The sequence below is a fragment of the Anguilla rostrata genome, chromosome 1 (assembly GCF_018555375.3).
Source record: "Anguilla rostrata isolate EN2019 chromosome 1, ASM1855537v3, whole genome shotgun sequence".
NCBI classification, from domain to species: domain Eukaryota; kingdom Metazoa; phylum Chordata; class Actinopteri; order Anguilliformes; family Anguillidae; genus Anguilla; species Anguilla rostrata.
Genome location: NC_057933.1, coordinates 51,832,171 through 51,850,699, shown reverse-complemented (window position 1 = coordinate 51,850,699; position 18,529 = coordinate 51,832,171). Strand labels below are relative to the sequence as shown.

At 42.3% G+C, this 18,529-nt stretch overlaps 1 protein-coding gene across 1 annotated transcript in view; it reads left to right on the top strand.

Annotated features, from left to right (window-relative positions):
• The window catches only part of LOC135258207 (zinc finger protein 236-like), a 69,083-nt gene extending 50,707 nt beyond the window's left edge, over positions 1-18,376 (top strand). Inside the window, exons 27-32 of the mRNA XM_064341514.1 lie at positions 146-318; positions 1,716-1,844; positions 2,246-2,443; positions 7,001-7,130; positions 12,026-12,199; positions 15,893-18,376. Coding sequence (XP_064197584.1) covers positions 146-318; positions 1,716-1,844; positions 2,246-2,443; positions 7,001-7,130; positions 12,026-12,199; positions 15,893-16,026 — 938 coding nt within the window. The 3' untranslated portion in view covers positions 16,027-18,376. The remainder of the gene's footprint in view (positions 1-145; positions 319-1,715; positions 1,845-2,245; positions 2,444-7,000; positions 7,131-12,025; positions 12,200-15,892) is intronic.
• The last annotated feature ends 153 nt before the right edge of the window (positions 18,377-18,529 follow it).

Below are 18,529 nucleotides of genomic sequence, written 5' to 3'. Positions count from 1 at the left end.
GGCAAATGCGTAAATGAACCTTTTAACTCTAATCAATAAACCACTGGCACAGCATTATGCAGCTATAATATGTAAGTGGATGAACTAAGTGCACTGGTCTGATTTGATGAGAATGTTCTCTTTATTCTCTCCTTTCCTTGGTCAGTCAACAGCCTGCCCCCCACCACCTCCCTCTCTCAGGCGACGGTGTCCTCCCAGAGCCTGGTGATGTCATCTACGGGCGTGGCCAGCGACGGCAGCGTGACGCTTACCCTGGCGGACACTCAGGGCATGCTGTCCAGCGGCCTGGACACAGTCACCCTTAACATCGCCTCCCAGGTCTGCACGCAAGTTAAACAGCCAGCACCCAACAAATATGTCACTCACACACACACACAACACAACACATCACTCATACACACAACACGATACATCACTCGCGCATACATCACAATATGTCACTCACGCGCACACAACACAGTACATCACTCATACACACACACTATTCACACACACAACATCACTCTCACAACACTTACTCACACACACAACACATCACTCATACACACAGCCCAACACGTTATTCACACACAACACATCACTCATACACACAACCCAACATGTTACTCATGCACACACTACACATCACTCATACACACAACACAAAACGTCACTCCTGCTCACAACACAATACGTCACAGAAATGCTTTTGTTGGGAACAGTGTGGAAGAACTGCACAGAGCCCTGACCTCAACCCCATCTAACACCTTTGGGATCAATTGGAGAGCCAGGCCTTATTGCCCAATCAGTGCCCAACCTCTCTAATGCTCTTCTGGCTGAATGGAAGCAAATCCCTGCAGCAATGCTCCAACATCTAGTATAAAGCCTTCCCAGAAAAGTGGAGATTGCTATTATAGCATTGGATGAGAAGTTGGATGTCTGGTGTCCGTATACTTTGGCCATGTAGTGTACATGGGCACACGCAAACTCACATACACACACATCTCTTAACAAACAAACTCAAGTATATTCACTCAGACAGACAAACACATGCAGTATGTGACAGGTTTTTCGGGGTTGTATTAAACAGTTGGGGTTAAAACCTTCTTTTGGCCTGTATTAAGGTTCATTGCATCTACTTTGATCTAATAACCGCTTGGTGTCTTCATGCTGTGTGTATAATTGCAATTCATAAAGCAGTAATCAGTTGGGTGTCAGCTTGAGTTCTCTGATGGACAGGATTTAGGATGACAGATTTTAGCAAATATAATTGATATGCATGAGAGTTTAGACTTTTAAGACTAAATATTCTGTCATACTTGGAAGAGTAACTTTAATGATATACTGTACAATTTCAAATCCCTGTTCAAACGAATGCCTGTGGTCACCCCCACAAACACTTAATCCAGGCAGCCGCCATGCTAAAGCCTAGGGTAGTCACCAGCTAGCTACCTATTGAGTAAACTAGTACTGCAGCACAGCCTCCAGATACAGTCCTCCCTTTGTGACACAATGCATGCTCCTCCCCTTGAGAGCTGATTCACAGGCGTGTTGAACAGTGAAGCATTCTGTGACTAACCGCATTCAAGCTCATTTTTATGCTAATAGTTTTCGTTTTCGATCCACGGCTTAACAATCCTCAATTCGGGCCCGCTAGTAGCAGCTGAGTTACCTGGAAGTGTGTATTTCTGTCAGACAGACCGCATTACCCAATGGTCCCCTGCCTCCCTCTGCAGAGCCAGCAGTTCCCCGCTATTCTGAGTGAAGCCGGTATCCACGGACAACCGGCCAACTCCTCCCAGCAGGTCATTCTGGTCAGCCACCCAACCCATGGTACTGTGGGACCACCTGACGATGGTTTCCGGGTAAGAGGAGAATATATATGCACACGCATAATGTAATGTTATATTTATAATGTCCTGTGTTGGATGGGAGGGAAATGACTGATTAGAGATTAAAATAATCCCTCATATTCTGGATCTGAGGGGTATGGGTAAAAAGCAGGGATTCGCAAGACCCTTCTCCTCATTGTTTGGAAAATAAAAAGAATAAAAGACATGAGTACTTATAGCAGCTAGCTGCTCTGGATAAGGAGCTTGTTCTGCTGATCAAGAAATTTATGTGATAACGGAATGTACCGGACACTGGCGTGTGTGTGTATTTGCGTGTGTGTATACAGTGGCTGTGTGTGCGTGTGTACGTGCGTGTGTATGTATACTGTGCGTGTGTGTGCATGCTCCTGTAACATCTGTTTGCCATGTTCCAGATCCCAGAGGTGACCAGGCAGTTGGTGAAGGAGCCAGCAGCTGACACACAGCAGGGTCTGAACCAGTGCTTCTACTGCAACCAGGTCTTCCTGACCGCAGTCATGCTGAGGAGACACTGCAGGCAGACGCACGGAAAGGAGCGCTGCCATGTCTGCAGGGTCTGCAACAAGGCTTTTAAGAGAGCCACGCACCTCAAGGTAGGACTGCACACTGGCACGGACATGTACGCAATACACTCACTCACAGACGCAGACAGCCACTGATGCACACACTCACATACCCGCTGATGCACACTCACACGCTCACCCACTGATGCGCACACAATGACACACTCACTCACACATAGCCATTGATGCACACACACACACTTGCTCATTGTCTCACATAACTGACTCATACACTCACTTGTTTACGCGTGCAGCCAGTCCCCGATGCATACTCACCCACTCGTTCATTCATGCTCATGTGAGCTATCATTCATTCTCACTCACTTATGCACGCACACAAACCCAAACCCACACACACACGCGCAAACCCACGCACACAAACCCGCACGCTTAAACCCACATTCGCACAATCGCGAACCCACACGCATGCAAACCCACACGCACACACACAACCCACACACGCACGCAAACTCACACGCACAGATACACGCATGCACGCGCACACACAACTGTTATCTCTTGCACCACCACTGTGCATGCCCTGTGTTCCCCTGACTCTTGCCCTCTGGGTGACAGCAGATGGTCTGCCTACAGCAGGAGAAAAACACTTCCTGTGGAATTACAATTAATAGAGGTCAGCCCTCAAACATGTGATTAGCTGTAGAGAGAAGGTGCTTTAAACATTTTGTTTGGTCAGGGTCACGGAACTGCGGAAACTGAATCGCACACCGTGATAAAGGTGTCGGAAAGGGCAGCACGAACAAAGGCTGTAGTAGGCTCTGCCAGCCTTGAAAGATAACCCTAAATGGCCCGAATATAATGGACTTCAGAATGGGTTTGATATTCTGCCCTTGAACAATACATCTGTTGTCACCTTTCCCGCGCACTCCAATAAGCATTCTCCAGAGGAAATAATGGAGGACACCGAAAACAACAACAATGTAAAACAGTTCACAACCCTTGCTCAGCTTCAGCGCAGCCAGTAGTGCTTTTGTCTTTGATTTTGCCTAAATTGTTTTAGTAAATGTCCTTTTTGTTTGTGTTTCTGTCAGTGCAGAATTTTATTTTAATTAATTTTTTTCTGAAATTAGTGGAACGAACAAGCGCTTCGGTACATTTGTTACCGAAAGTGGCGATCGCATTGCAGATCGATAGAACAGAGACCAAATTTGCCTAATTTTGTTAAACGGTTACATGCACTGGACTGGCACAGATTACAGAAACAATACATTTAGGCTATTTATCTATTTTTGCTTGTAGACGTTATCTCAAATTACTGATGGTTACATTATATCATTACCACTCATAGCCAATAAGGTAACTGTTTCAAATACATTTTTTCACACAAAAATGGCTCAAAGAAACAAAACAGGCACAGATAAAAGTGTTAAGCGTACTAAGATTATTCTGTAAGAATGGTGTTTGGATAATTTCTAGCAGTAATGTAAGTATGATGGAATATAATATAAAAGTGTTAATTTAGCATTTGCTGTAGTTATACCAATGTGTGGATACAGGATCCTGTCTTCACAAATTGCGTAAAAAGCAGGTTTCGCCTCGTTCCAAAAAATCGAAACATTGATGTCTCAATGTATTTATTTTTACCCTCCGAGAAATGGACGGACGCCATCCCTAGTGACAGCGAATCGGCAGCCGCTTTGTCATCCTTTATTTGGCGCGTGGCAGTGAGGGAGCATGAGTCAGTCGGATCGCGGGGTGGTAAGAGACACTTCAGCGTAGTTTCGGCGGTAGCAGAAGTGGAGTTGTTTTTTAGGCGTCTTTACGCACGGTTTACCTCATTGGACACGCGACGCTCAGCCCTCTCGCTGGCTCTTCCCTGCCCGTTGTGGGACGACGGTAGCTCTTTCTGCTTCATTTGGGACTTGAAAATGTACTCATCTGCAGCTAGCTTCTGCCCCCGACCCACATTTTTATGTTTTTTATTAGCCTATTATTTTTTAAATCTGACAAACCCGATCCACACAAAGTGAGGTGATTCATTGCGGTGACAGTTTGTTGCCTGTACCCACTGACAATATATCCTGCCCTAACTCAGAAGTGAAGAAAAGGAGGAATTGCGTGTCATGGATGATGAATAGCACTGTTCTGCCCAATATTTTTGATTCTTTCCAGCAAGCGTAAACTCGTATGAAATGACCTTTTGGCATAACCAATTGGAGTAATGTCAAAACATTAAACAGCCGTATATTGGAACCGTGGAGTCCAGTGAATTCATATTTTGGGAGGAGGGGAGGGGTGAAATTCCTAAACAAACCAAACTCCTGAGAGGACTACATTATTGATGGGGTTGGAGAGGGGGGTCAATCACATTTCAAGATAATCATCTTCTAAGTGCTTTTGTAGTCAGGTTCTTGGCAAATTCATCACTGCTTGTTTAACGCTCATCTCCAGCATTTTGCTTTGGGTTCAAACTACCCGCTGGGGTTGCACCCTTGCCTGCAGGAGAAAACCAGATACGGTCCTGTTGCGTAGAGACTTTCAAATGAGGTTTTGTAGCGCAGTAAACAGTTTGACGGTAAACGATTCCCTGTGCACTCTGTGAACAGGGCCAGATTCTCAGGGACCTGTCTGTCCCAGATTGATTCTTAATGTAAACAATGCTATCTTGCGATGATACGAAACCGAGGGATGCTTTTATCTTTTGGCGCAAGTGTCAAAGCCGCGCTGCTCGTTCTGGTTCTACATCTTTTGAAAAAAACGGGAATAATGAAGTGATGGAGCGTGAACAGACTTCACCAGTATCTGCAGTCAGAGTTTCTCCATAGCATTCCGTGTTCGCGGCTCAGGGTCAAGACTTCATTTCTGTAGCTTGGAACTGTTGTGATTATTTTTCTTTTTCTTTTTTTCTTTTTCTTTTTCTTTTTTCCATTTTCCAGTTTGGAACATATTTTCTGGAGTGCAATGACTTTGTGTTGTTATAAGTAAACTCCCTTTTCTGTAACAGAAGCTGCCTTTCACTTATTTGTGGAACCAGGCTCTTCTGTGTCTGTATATTTCTCATTTTGAAGTGTACCATCACGTGGTCTTATTGTATTGGAATTTATTGTTTGTTTAGGTTATATTTTCCTATGTTGCTGTCATTTGCTAAAGAAGAAAACTCTTTTCTCAGTCATTTACGGCATGCTTTGTGGGATTTCAAAACCAAAGCGAGGCACCTCCTTTTATATTTAGTAGACTTTTAAAGTCCATATTTATTTTTATGTAGTCTTATTTCTGTAAATCAAGAGTATTTGTGGAACTCAGCTGGTTAGTTGTACCGTACACTTTATTTTAATACAGTTCTGAGCATCAGGGCTGCTGCATCTGTGGGTTAGAAGTCCACATGGTCTGTATGCTATTCTCCATACCAGGTACAACAGCCTATGATGAGGGTGATGATCATGCACACAGCTGGAAGCATATGTCCAGTCAACACACAGTCATCTATGCATTGATACAATGCCACAGCAGACCTGGTTGACAGCTATGTAAAGGCCCCAGTAAATATCTTTCCAAGGCTTGCCTCAACAGCAGGCGAGGGACTGTGGATCACATTGAATTGAATTGAATTGAATTAAGGCTGTTTTTTTACCCATAAATGGATGCGCGTGACACAGAGAGCTCTGGGAACAGAGGGGAACCATCCTGAAAGATCATCAGGCTAGGGAATCGCACTTAGTCCACTGTCCTTTCAGCTGGCGTCCTGCCGAGATGGATTAGTCATTTGTTATAAGTAACACCTGCTCGGAACATTTTGGACTTTACCTGGGCGAGCCGCTGAGCCAGTCAACGCTGAACTTTGACTCTAAATTAAATGCTGCTTTTTGCGTTTCGCGATCACAGAAACTCACCAATAAGTTTTTTTGCGAAGAATAAAGTATTCTAAGTCGAAGTTAAAGGTTGATGTAATCTTGGCCATTTTCTCAGTGGGAGACTCCCCTGCCTGCCTGTACTTGCATTTGGGGGAAAGGATCTCAGTCATGTGCCAACTTTGCATCCTTAACCATCATCCTTAACCTAGTTGATTTAAAAAGTTATTATGAAGTAATATCATTGGTCCTCATCCACAAAACGTTTCTTAAATTGTCCTTACTTTTGTTCTTAAAAACCTCCTTACAAAAAACCAATATGGGATTTATTACTCATATTACTTATGTACATACCATTGTTCTTTGTTTTTGTGCATGTCCCAGGTGTATGAGATGATGAATGCTGATTGTAAATTGTATGCATAATGCTTTTTTAATGCTTCATGTGATTAGCAAAAGGAAAGAGATACAGATAAGAAAAAAATGATTAATGCTGAGATGTTCTTGGAAATGTCCTTACACACAGTTTACGAACTAATGTGAGCGTACAGGTTTCATGAATGAGGCCCAGTGATCACAAACCATTTTGTTGTGCAAAATGAAATGCGTTTTATTTGGGAAGGATACAGTTCTGCTCCGTTGTGTACAGACAGTTCATGGATAGTTGGCAGGAGACGGAGCATTAATGGCTGCAGCCATTGTGAGGAGCTCCGTTAGCAGCCTCCAGGGCCATGGGCTGGTTGTTAACGCTGGTTGTTTTGTTGTTTTCTGACTGCAGGAACATGAGCATGTCCACCAGCAGGGGCCCTCGCTGAGCTCACAGAGACCCCGCACCTTCAAGTGCTCTTCCTGTGACAAGGCCTTCGCCAAGCCCAGCCAGCTGGAGAGGCACAACAGGACCCACACAGGTAGAGCTGTACCCTTATACTGTAACACACACAGACACACACACACACACACACACACACACTGCCCCATCTTAAAACAGGACCCACACAGGTAGAGCTGCACCCTTATACTGTAACACACACACACACACACACACTGCCCCATCTTAAAACAGGACCCACACAGGTAGAGCTGCACCCTTATACTGTAACACACACACACTGCCCCATCTTAAAACAGGACCCACACAGGTAGAGCTGCACCCTTATACTGTAACACACACACACACACGCACCCCCATCTTAAAAAAGGACCACACAGGTAGAGCTGCACCTTATACTGTAATAACACACAACACGCAGCACACACACACACACACACACACTGCCCCATCTTAAAACAGGACCCACACAGGTAGAGCTGCACCCTTATACTGTAACACACACACGCACACGCACTGCCCCATCTTAAAACAGGACCCACACAGGTAGAGCTGCACCCTTATACTGTAACACACACACACACACACACACACACACACACACTGCCCCATCTTAAAACAGGACCCACACAGGTAGAGCTGCACCCTTATACTGTAACACACACACGCACACGCACTGCCCCATCTTAAAACAGGACCCACACAGGTAGAGCTGCACCCTTATACTGTAACACACACACACACACGCACACACACACACACACACACACACTGCCCCATCTTAAAACAGGACCCACACAGGTAGAGCTGCACCCTTATACTGTAACACACACACACACACGCACTGCCCCATCTTAAAACAGGACCCACACAGGTAGAGCTGCACCCTTATACTGTAACACACACACACACGCGCACACACACACACGCATATGCATTGGTTAAAGTGAGGTGAAGGTATGTATTTAGCAAGGTATGCACTGTATTATTTTATTTTGCAGTAATTTTGAGTATTGTTTCCAATAAAACAGCAGGTATATTGTGGGCGAGGTGTTTCTTGCTGTGATCTCAACAATGACTGTTTTTTTATGACAATGAAACAATATGTAAGTACAGTTAAATATGTGACATATGAACATTAAAACTGAAAGATTATTCAAATATTGGCAGTCTTACTTGTGCCTGTAATTAAAAAAAGAATAATACATAATTTTATGTGACTAATTGCTTTTAAAGAACATGAACCAGCCCTCCTCCCCATCCTCCATCCCCCTGGGCTCACAAAGTTTATCAAACTTCTGCAAATCTAACTTTCTGGAAAACGTTTCCTTCCCTAATGTGTTATTATATTTAATTGCTTTTTTTTTTTGTTTCTTAATTGTGTTCTTCCAGTCAGCCCTTGTATCTAATGGCTGTCTTGAACACTAATGCTTGCCAGGATCAGCATCAGCATTGTAAATAGAGCTCATTGAAATAAAAGCAATTAATTTTCCTTTTTAATAATTTCAGAGAAAATACTCACACCCTGAGATAATTGCTTTGAACTTCTGTTTGACAGAGATGCTTATTATTTAAGCTCTGAAATAATTGAAAGTATAGAATGAGTCCCCTTGTGAGAGAGTTGAGCAGAATGATACACAATTATTGAGAAGGCGTGGCCTAGCACTGTTTCTTCGACTTTCTCTGCTGGATGAAATATTGAGTTTTGCCTGCTGGGGGGACACCTCCATGTTTCTAATCAAAATATGCATGCCGACTCCACGCTAATTCACTGCCATCTGTTGTTGCCATGGCGAATGGAGGACAGGGCGAATGAGTGGACCTGGGTGACTGCGGTCGGGGCATTAATGGGGGAAGGGCTTTTAACCTTTGATTTAACTGTCACAATTTGATTAGCCTGTTAGTAAATCGATACGATATGGAGAACATTGCTGTTACTGAAATGACAGCCTTTTTTAAAGAATGATACCGAACGCTACGGTTGGATGCATTACAGTTTGAGACAGTTTCATACCAATTAGGCAGAGACGTGTAGTCAATATGCGAAGTCTTCCCCTTCTAAATTATGATTAACGAGCAATATGTTCATCTGCTTGGAACTGAATGTTTATTGAAAAGTCAAGTCAAATTAAATTAAACGGTCTCTCAGTAATAAAAGAGCACACCAACCTGCTTAAGGAGATTCTACTTTATGGTGGTTACATTTGTAACGATGTAAGTGTTTCCATGTCATTATAACGCATAGCTCCTTTAGCTTAATTTTTGTGATCAGTAAATTATTGTTCAGTATAACAAGTTTTAAACAACAACAAAAAGATGGTGGAGTGGGGAGTATAATAATGCACTCCCTGTTTTTTATTTTGAATAAATTTGGGATCTCCAGTCCCACCCATTTGGAATTCCCAAATCGTGAACTGTGTAGAAGCATGCTCATACACAGCCCCTGAGAGTGAACAGGTGTTTTTTTAAAAATATTTATTTGTGACAGCAAGTGGTCTTCAATCAATCACTTCCTCACATGTGTGTATTTTTTCCCCTCATAATCTTCCGCACAGGGCCTTAGATATAGGCATTACATTACATTACATTACAGGCATTTAGCAGACGCTCTTATCCAGAGCGACTTACACAACTTTTTACATAGCACTTTACATTGTATCCATTTATACAGCTGGATATATACTGAAGCAATGCAGGTTAGCCTGCTCAGGTACAACAGCAGTTCCTACCGGATTCGAACCTGCGACCTTTCGGTTACAAGCGCAGTTCCTTACCCACTGTGCCACACTCCGTCCTTTGTTGTGGATTTGTTGTGACTTGGTGAGTTTGACTGTTGAAAGCCAACATGGCATTTGTCTTGAAACTTAAGCACGGTACCATCAGTCTTGGCACAGTCGAGCTTTAAGGAGGCGGTATTGAGTTTTTGTTAGAGATTAGTGGGCAAAGAAGCAGACAGACAGGGAGGGAACTACCGTATGAGTGCACTGGCTGTCAGCATCCTCTGCAACAGAACATTTTTGATGTAAGGTGTCCTGACAGGATCTACCCACGTAGCAGTGAAAGACCCCACTTGGTCTTATGCCCCTTTTATCAATACACTTCCAGAATGAAGCTGAACGAATTCAAAACAGCAAAGCCAATGAAGTTCTACATATGAAACCCCTCTAGTCAATCCTGTATTTAGAAATGAACTTCTTTTGACACTGCAGGCTTACCAAAATTTGGTTGCCACACATTCGTAAGCGCAACGTGACAGCCTCTTCCTGTCTTTTGTTACGAGGTGCACAGCTCCTCATACGTGCGATTGAAATTACCTTCGGAAAATTCCAGCCTCAGCTTCTCCTGTTTCAGCAGAGCGCTAGCGAGAGACTGCGCTAATCGCTCTCTTCAGAGCCCCTCCACGTTTCCCAGAGTGCAGCCTTCACCCCTCAGGAGTCAACCCGAGGGTCTGCCGTGGGGTGATGTTGCATAACCGTGTCTGGTCACACGGAAGCCTCTGGAATCTTCTCCGCGTTAAAGCTGGGAGGATGCACGTGACCAGTCCTCGGTTTTAAAGCCCGTAAATGGGTACTTTAATGCTTCACAATGGAAATAAACAGGAAACCATTTCTGTCTGGGAAAATCAGTTTTGACAATTGGCTGTGGTACGACATGACTTCTGCTACTGAGTTATATTTATTGAAGGAACATGGAAGAGTGTGTTTAAATATAAATGAATAGATAAAAATGAAATGAAATCTCTCGGTGTTCAAGAAGGTATTGGAAGTAATCCCAGGCACTGCCTGAGATAAAAATTCATTGTGTGCTCCTCAGTAGTGCTAGCCAGTGTGGGTGGTTTTCTCATTTATACATTCACTGGCATGGATTCAATCACCAACTCTACATAAAAATCATAACTCAATATGGTCTGTCTAATGCCCAGAATAATTGGTGTTAGCTGTATTTCCTGTGTAAAAAAACAGATATTTTTTACACCTGCGAAAGACTTGAAGTGATGATGTAATTGGAATATTACTAATTTTCTAAGCATTTTAATGAATGAAGGTATCTTGAATTGGAGAGATGAAAATAGTAGTGATGACAAATCTGTTTATTTCCCTGTATTTGTAGATCACAATATTTAAGACTTAACTGAAGGTTAGCTTCCAGAATTCCAGAGGGGATCTGCTAATCCCTAGTGATATCCTTGCAGCAGGGCTCAGTATTGTTTTATTTTTAACATTATGTTATCCATTTGAATAGTAGGTTTTTAGGAGTGTTTTTTCAGCATTCTAAGTCAGTGCTGTAGGACTCCATTGCTTTCAGTTACCAGTAGCTATTGTTACATCAGCATTAGCATGTTCAGTGGTTGGGGATCTGGACTGGTTGTTGGTTCAGTTCCCTGGTGGGGTACTCCTGTTGTATCCTCCAGTAAGGTACTTAAGGTAAGGTACCTAACATGCTTCAGTATATATCCAGCTGTGTAAATTGATTCTGTATAAAAGCATGTCAATTGTGCAATTTGCTCACGATAAGAACATCTGTGAAATGTCCAAAAATTTGTAAAATGTATTTTTATTGTATTCAGAGAGTTGAACATGAGAACAAATCCACGCGTTTGATTTTCATGTGCCCCTTACAGCAATAAACCCAGATATTGTGTCTCTATTACCGCTAACTGTGATTGTGAACGTTATGAATTTTGTCACATTTTAGCATAGGGACACGCAATGTTGTCCTTATGTACCAGAGTGCAGTTGGTCCCCTTGGCTGCTGAGGATTGGTCTTTTTTTTCTTGGCAAGCTAACCTCACACAATGCAGTCGTTTGAGGATCCAGTTGAAAATCCGTAGCAGACCTACCCCCATTACTCATAAAAATTTTACGAAATCAAGCAGAGATATCTGGTTCTACTCATATTAAATGCCAAGTTCGAATGAACCCAGACTAACCTTTTCAGAGCAAGCCTTTTTAACCAGCTGCGTGTTATTTTCAGGTGAGCGACCCTTCAAGTGCCAGCAGTGCGATAAAGCGTTTAACCAGAAGAGCGCCCTCCAGGTCCACAGGGTGAAGCACACCGGAGAGAAGCCTTACAAGTGTGAGGTGTGCGGCATCGGCTTCACCCAGAAGAGCAACATGAAGCTCCACGTGAAGCGCTCGCACAGCTATGGTGGGTCACTGCCGAAGTAACAGTGTTTTCAAAATGAAGTCACGCTCAAGGTGGTGTTTTGGTTGTTCAGTTTCTTGATATTTTTGTCCAGTTTGACAAATGAGACATAACACAGGGTTATTTCCATCTGACTACTGTATGGTTTGTCTTCAACTTGAAGACTTCAGACTGATAGAATTAAATAATGAAGCAAATGGTTTGCCTGGGTGGGGCTTTGAGTATAAATTGGTGCTAGAGTATCAACAGAAGAGGGTTGACATGATTGAGTCTTACTTGATTCTTGGGAATCTCTACCCCTGTTATAGCTTTTTGTGCGTGTAGTTTTTCAGGTCATTATTTTGGAGAGATAATTTGGAATTTCTGTGTATCCCAGCCAAAGAAATTTCCTATGTTTACTTAACATAACCTTGCAGAAGTTGGAAAAAAAGAATACACTGCCCCCGAGTCCATCATATGCAGTCTTCCCTTCTGAAGTGGTGTTGTTATCATTGCTCTTGTCCAACCAGCCTATCATTTTCAGTCTCATGCTGTCTGACAGGTTTGATATCATGACAGGTGGAAATGATAAGCTTTGAAGATGGAAGACACATTGGGTTACTTTCGGGGCTCGCCTTAAATATTTTAAACCGCCTCTTTGCTTGAGTGACTTGTCTGCTTTAATTTTTCATCAGAGCACAGGAAGGTGTCTACTAGCAGTCTGAAGGTGTTCGCTCTGGGCTCTGTGCTCATGATAGCATCCCTCACTGTCGAGACTAGGATTGGCATTTTTTAATGTAAATTGGAAGTGGGAGAAGAAAAAAATATTTGACCATTGGCAGTGTGACTTTAGTGTGAACTAGTAGTTGACATACATATACCTTTTAATTATCTCCGCGAGGCAGAGCCTGCAGGGGATTATGCGTTTGGTCACGTGTGTGCATGTGTGTGTGTATGTGTGTGTTTGTGTATCTGCGAAATCTCTAACCGGCCGGTAGGGGCCGCAAGTGATCAACAAGTGCTTCGCCTGGCGGAGATCTGCACTCTGCTGAGTGCACTCTTCTAGTTAACTACTATTATTAGCAGTTGAGTATTTTAAAGTTATTAATGTAAACGACTTCTGCAGGCTTCAGTTTGGTGGAATTTCCCAGCTCTGGTCCAAAGGGGGCGCAATTCAGCAGTTTTCAGCGAAGGAGCCTGCACCCCATACATTGGCAGCTGCTGCTTATTTTCAGTCTGCAGTCAACTGGCTGGAGTAGGCGGCCATTGCGCCAGAGAACTGCCCCACGTACGCATTTGGTGCAGACAAACACCAGGCGCCCTAGCAACCGGAGGAGTTGCTGCTGTGTGATGGGGCAGGTGAGTGCCCTGGACTATGTCACGGCCAGTTATACGCCTCTGTGCAGTTCTGTCAGCACTGGCACAGGCAGATTGCAATTCCAAGCTATGGGGAGCATCAGCTGAAAATGAGTGAGTGCTTCTGCCACCCAACAGCCTTGAATGCTACGGTTTTCCCGGCTCTGTTAAACTGCTTCAGTCGAGAGGCTGATTGTGTTCGGCCGGAATAAAGGAGCTGACAATCTTGGACTCGGGGACCAGGGTTGAAAGGACTGGGTTTTGGGTCTACAGCAGGCTTTCCCTAACACTGTCATCACCGTGAGCCGGTTCTCATTCCGACACTATTAACAATTCCCACATATTAATGCTCAGTTAATCATTTTGAATCAGACACTTATGATGACTTGCCCTCTAAGGCCACGTTATGTCACAGTATGTGAGAAATGGATATGCATGCCGTGAGAAATGAAGAACCCGTATTTGTCAGATGAGTTTCTGATCAGTCAGATCATGTCTTTGACGGCCATGGCTTTCATCTTCTGTAATGCATTCTGGGAAAGATAATTCCCTTGAAAGTGGTTTCGCTGTTTATGCTAAAGAGCTCGAATGACTGGTGAAATCACAGTAGGGTTCTAAATGATGAAAGTGTGGACACCTGGTCATGGAAATTATAGTTTGCGGGTAATTTTCAAATATAAACCAGCCAAGCCTGCGGTTTGTTCAAATTAGCTGAGGGAGAAGCACATAAATCATTTTTTTTTTTTCAAATAATGTTAATTGAGGCTGACTGGCTAAAATAAAAACCAGCTTACACATGGAGTTTGTGAAATCCTGGCCAAGGGACCGTACAGAGTATATTTTTGTTGCCTTTGTATGAGTGCACATGTAGTGCAGGGTCACTGAAAATGTTATCAGGACCTGAGTTTTTTGTTTTGTGTTCTTTTATTATGACCATTCCTAACTTGTCTCCTGCCCTTCTGAAAAGAAAGCCTTGTGGAATTACCTAATTCCATTTTTGAGCATTTGTGTGCATCAATTTACTGAATGCAAAATGTTATAAAGAAATTGATCGCCAAAATAAGGTAAATGTTAGGTCCAGGGTCCCTGCTCCTTCTGTGTCATATAAGGTAACTGTAGCAGGTAACTGTTACTAGCAGGGCTGCACCTGCAGCCCTGCTAGTAAGGACCCTTTCATGCTTTATTCTCCGTAGAGGATGGCTGAAGTAGGGGAAACCTCCATACCTTTGAGAAGAAATAATGAATGAATTAGTGTTGAAAGGAGCCCAGCCTCGCAGGGGGTCAATCAGCACTTGTCCTGGGGACTGCAGCAAAGCTGCTTTAGTCTCTCGCTGATGAGATGGGGAACTTACTATTTTTGAGGGAAGAAAAAAGTCACCGCAGAACTCGATTGAGGTCTTTAGATGGGACGGTGATTGCACAGCCTCGGTGTGTGTTGGAGTGGAGGTGTAGGTACGCTGAGAGGAGTGTGAGAGGAGTGTGTACGAGCGTTTGCATGCATGCGTGTGTGTCTGTGTGTGAATATGTCTGTCTGTCTGCCTGTCTGTCTGGGGGGGGGGGGGGGCTTGTTAGATCATAGATTCATAGATATAATACATACCTCCCTGATTGCATTTGCTGGAGATTGCTTTGCTCCACTGTTCAGCTTATTTCTACTTCTGATTAATTCATGAAAATGTGCCAGCTCTCTTGGTTTCCAGTCACTCAGAGCAGCCTGATTAAGGTGTGTGGATATGTAAGTAACCATATTAATAGAAGTCCATCAACCTTGTGTAATTAACTGAATGAATTCTGAAGCAGCGCCGTTTGGAGGTATAATCAGTATTGGCCTTGGCAGCGCCGGCCAGACCCCTATCATCTATCACTTGGCATCCCAGGAAGTTTGAAAGTGATTCGGGGAAGTCATTAAAATCTATTGCTTTTTCCGCCCACTGAGGCCGCCCATTCCCTTCTTTGTGCCATTAAAACCATTGAAAATATTTAATTCTGGGAAATCATGCCATGCCGAAAGTCATGAAAGGTATCTAAAATGTCCCAAAGTAGCAGGGACAAATTGGCTGAATTAAACAAAACAAAAAAAAACTTTTCTGCGAGCAAAACACATCCATGGACAATATTTTGCACATTAATTCCACAAATAAAAGTCATTTGGCACTGGAGAGTGTGTTTTTATGTGAGCACAGAATGTTTCAAAAATAATATGCCTAAAAATGTATGTACCTGTATGTACAAAAGTACTGTATCCCTGACTCCACAAGAAATGCTTGCCTGTGACATGTTTTTCCTTGAAACATTGAAAAATCTTGGAAAGTATAATGTCTGATTTGAGTGAGACTAATTTATACTTTTCCTCCAATCCAGGGGGCAACCAGGAGGTGTCCATGGAGCAGGGAACAGAGGGAGAGGAGGAGGCTGGGCCGGAGCTGGACCTGGAGGAGGTGGTGCAGGAGTCGTCTGGAGACTGGCAGTGCACGATTCCTAACGTTTTCCGGTAGCCTCTGCCTCACAATGGACTCTTCCCTTTCTTTTTGTTTCATTTTTTTATTCCTCTTTTTAAACATCGCTTGAAGTGTTTACGTCATGATGGTGTCACACTGACACGCTGGAAAGCTTATATATTTCACCACACACCTGGTTACAACTCCCCAATAAGTGCTTTATGTAGAAATATCATGTTCATCCCAGACCGAACCACAGACAACTGCACACACAATGGCCCAATGCACCATAACAGAAATGAGAACTCTGGTGAGCTTAAAATAAAATTCATAAACTTCAAATCTCAAATCTCACCAGATTTCCCCTACCTCAGAGGTAAATTCACACCGGATTATCAAAGGTGTTGCTGGAAAGCATTCTGAACATAACCATATAAAACTGGATTGTGTTCCGCCATTGAACTGGCTTTACTAAGCATGAAGAACTGCTTTTTAAGTGCTTGTTGCCATTGTGTGTAAATGTTGGCAGGATAGTCTGGAAAGTTGTGTTGGGCCAGCCGAGTATGTGAATGACAGCTTTTTATGAGACCTGTGTTCTGGGAGTTTAAGTTAAGAGAGAAGAGAGAACACCACCATTTTTGTGGTGGGTGGGTACAGATTCTCTAGGCTCCTCGGTTTACTGATAATGTTCTTCTGATTCCGTTTCTCTATAGTGTCTTTCTCAGCAGAACTTAAGTGTGTGTCTGTCTGTGTGTCTGTCTGTCTGACTGATTGTCTGTGTCCACATGCGTGCACATGCTTGCATACATGTGTGTGCTTGCAAACATGTAGTGTTGCATGCTTTTGCTTTTGTGTGCATCTGCATTTGCACATGTGTATATCTCTCTGTATTAGCATGAATTTGTGTGTGAGAATTCCTTGTGCATCATAGCAGATCAAACAACGAGTAAATGGAAAACCAAATGAAGACCTTTATATAATAAGCCAAATATTTACTAAGACATCCAGTACATTTCCACCTACTGGTCCCACAATAGAAAATTAGCATGTCAGTGTTAAACATTCTTTGATTAAGGGTAATATTGCTGATAACAAAGTATCTTCTGGTTTATATAGCATTGACAGAAAGGTCCAATACAAGGTCAAGTCCAATATAAGGCGTACGCTGTAACGTAACTAATAGTATGTCTCGTACAGTGCAGTACATAATTAAGCGCTGTGCCAACGGCTAACTGTGGTAGTATACAATTACATTTTTTATATCATTTAAATATGACGCATGCTTGCATTCTCTACTCTGGTCACACCTTCAGAGAGCATATTTCATTTGACTCGAAAACCGTGGCACTCATAAGGATAGTTTAAAAAAACAATTTTATTTTTAAATATATATATATATATATATATATATATATATATATATATATATATATTTTTTTTTTTTTTTTTTTTTTTCAAAACTTTAAAACTGTCCGAGGCTACAATGTTGTGCAAACTGGTTATTGGCAGAGATCAAATCTGACAGCTGCCCAGCTAACAAGTTTGTTGGGGGACAGTGTGTGAAGACTACAAAGTGGAAGCTAGTGCATCAGTGTGTCACCATCTGTGAATGGAAGTCTTTGAACATCAATGGTTTCCCGTAATGCAGCGTATTGACTGATTTGCATGAAACCACAAGTGATAAACATGTTATCCACATGACATGCAGGAATACCATAATGCTATTCTACATTATCTACTGTTCGATTCTAATTGTCAGGCTGGTTCAGCTTTTTCTAAATGGGCATAACCTCAGATGTGAATATTTGTTTTCCACTGCATATGTTGGCATTATTTATACATTTTCCAAAAGGCAAGCTTGAGTAATAATGTATTATTATTTTTATTACTATTACTGTTTAGAAATGATTTTGCTGTAAAACTGAAAAGGATGCCTTCATTTTTGTTACTCATTTCAGTGTTTCACTTGTTAATGTAATGGCATAATTGTGGAACAGGTTACAAGTACACAGTCTGGATGCAGCATAAATTGTTTAAAAAACTCACAGCCCTTAGTTTACATAAAGCATGTTGAGAGGGCATTGTTATAAGGCAGCCTTGTCATGCAGTATTTACTTTGAAGCCAACTTCAACCTCATAAAACTTTGGGTTGTACTTTTTGTTTAAATTACAATGTAAATATTGTATAGATTGGACATGTTTGGGGATTTATTTCACATAATTACAGATGAATGCTGAATGGGAGTTCACTTTGTCTTTGTTTTTTTCTTTAGGTTCAGTTTTATCCATCATTAGGTTAATGTACAGATAGTATAAGTTGTATAGTTCAGGACAGGAATGTATTTTGTAATTTTAAAAAGTATTTAAGTGAAAATAAATTCATTTTTACGTAAGTCTTTAAACATTATTTTTTTTTCTGTCTGAAAGTGTGTTCTCATTGGTGTCTGTGCATTCTTTGATATTTAAAAAAAAAAAAAAAATCATGCTGTAATTTAATTCAGTGTTTTTAAAATCTCAAATCTGCTTTTTTGTTTCACTCTAAAACCCCTTTCATTTAATA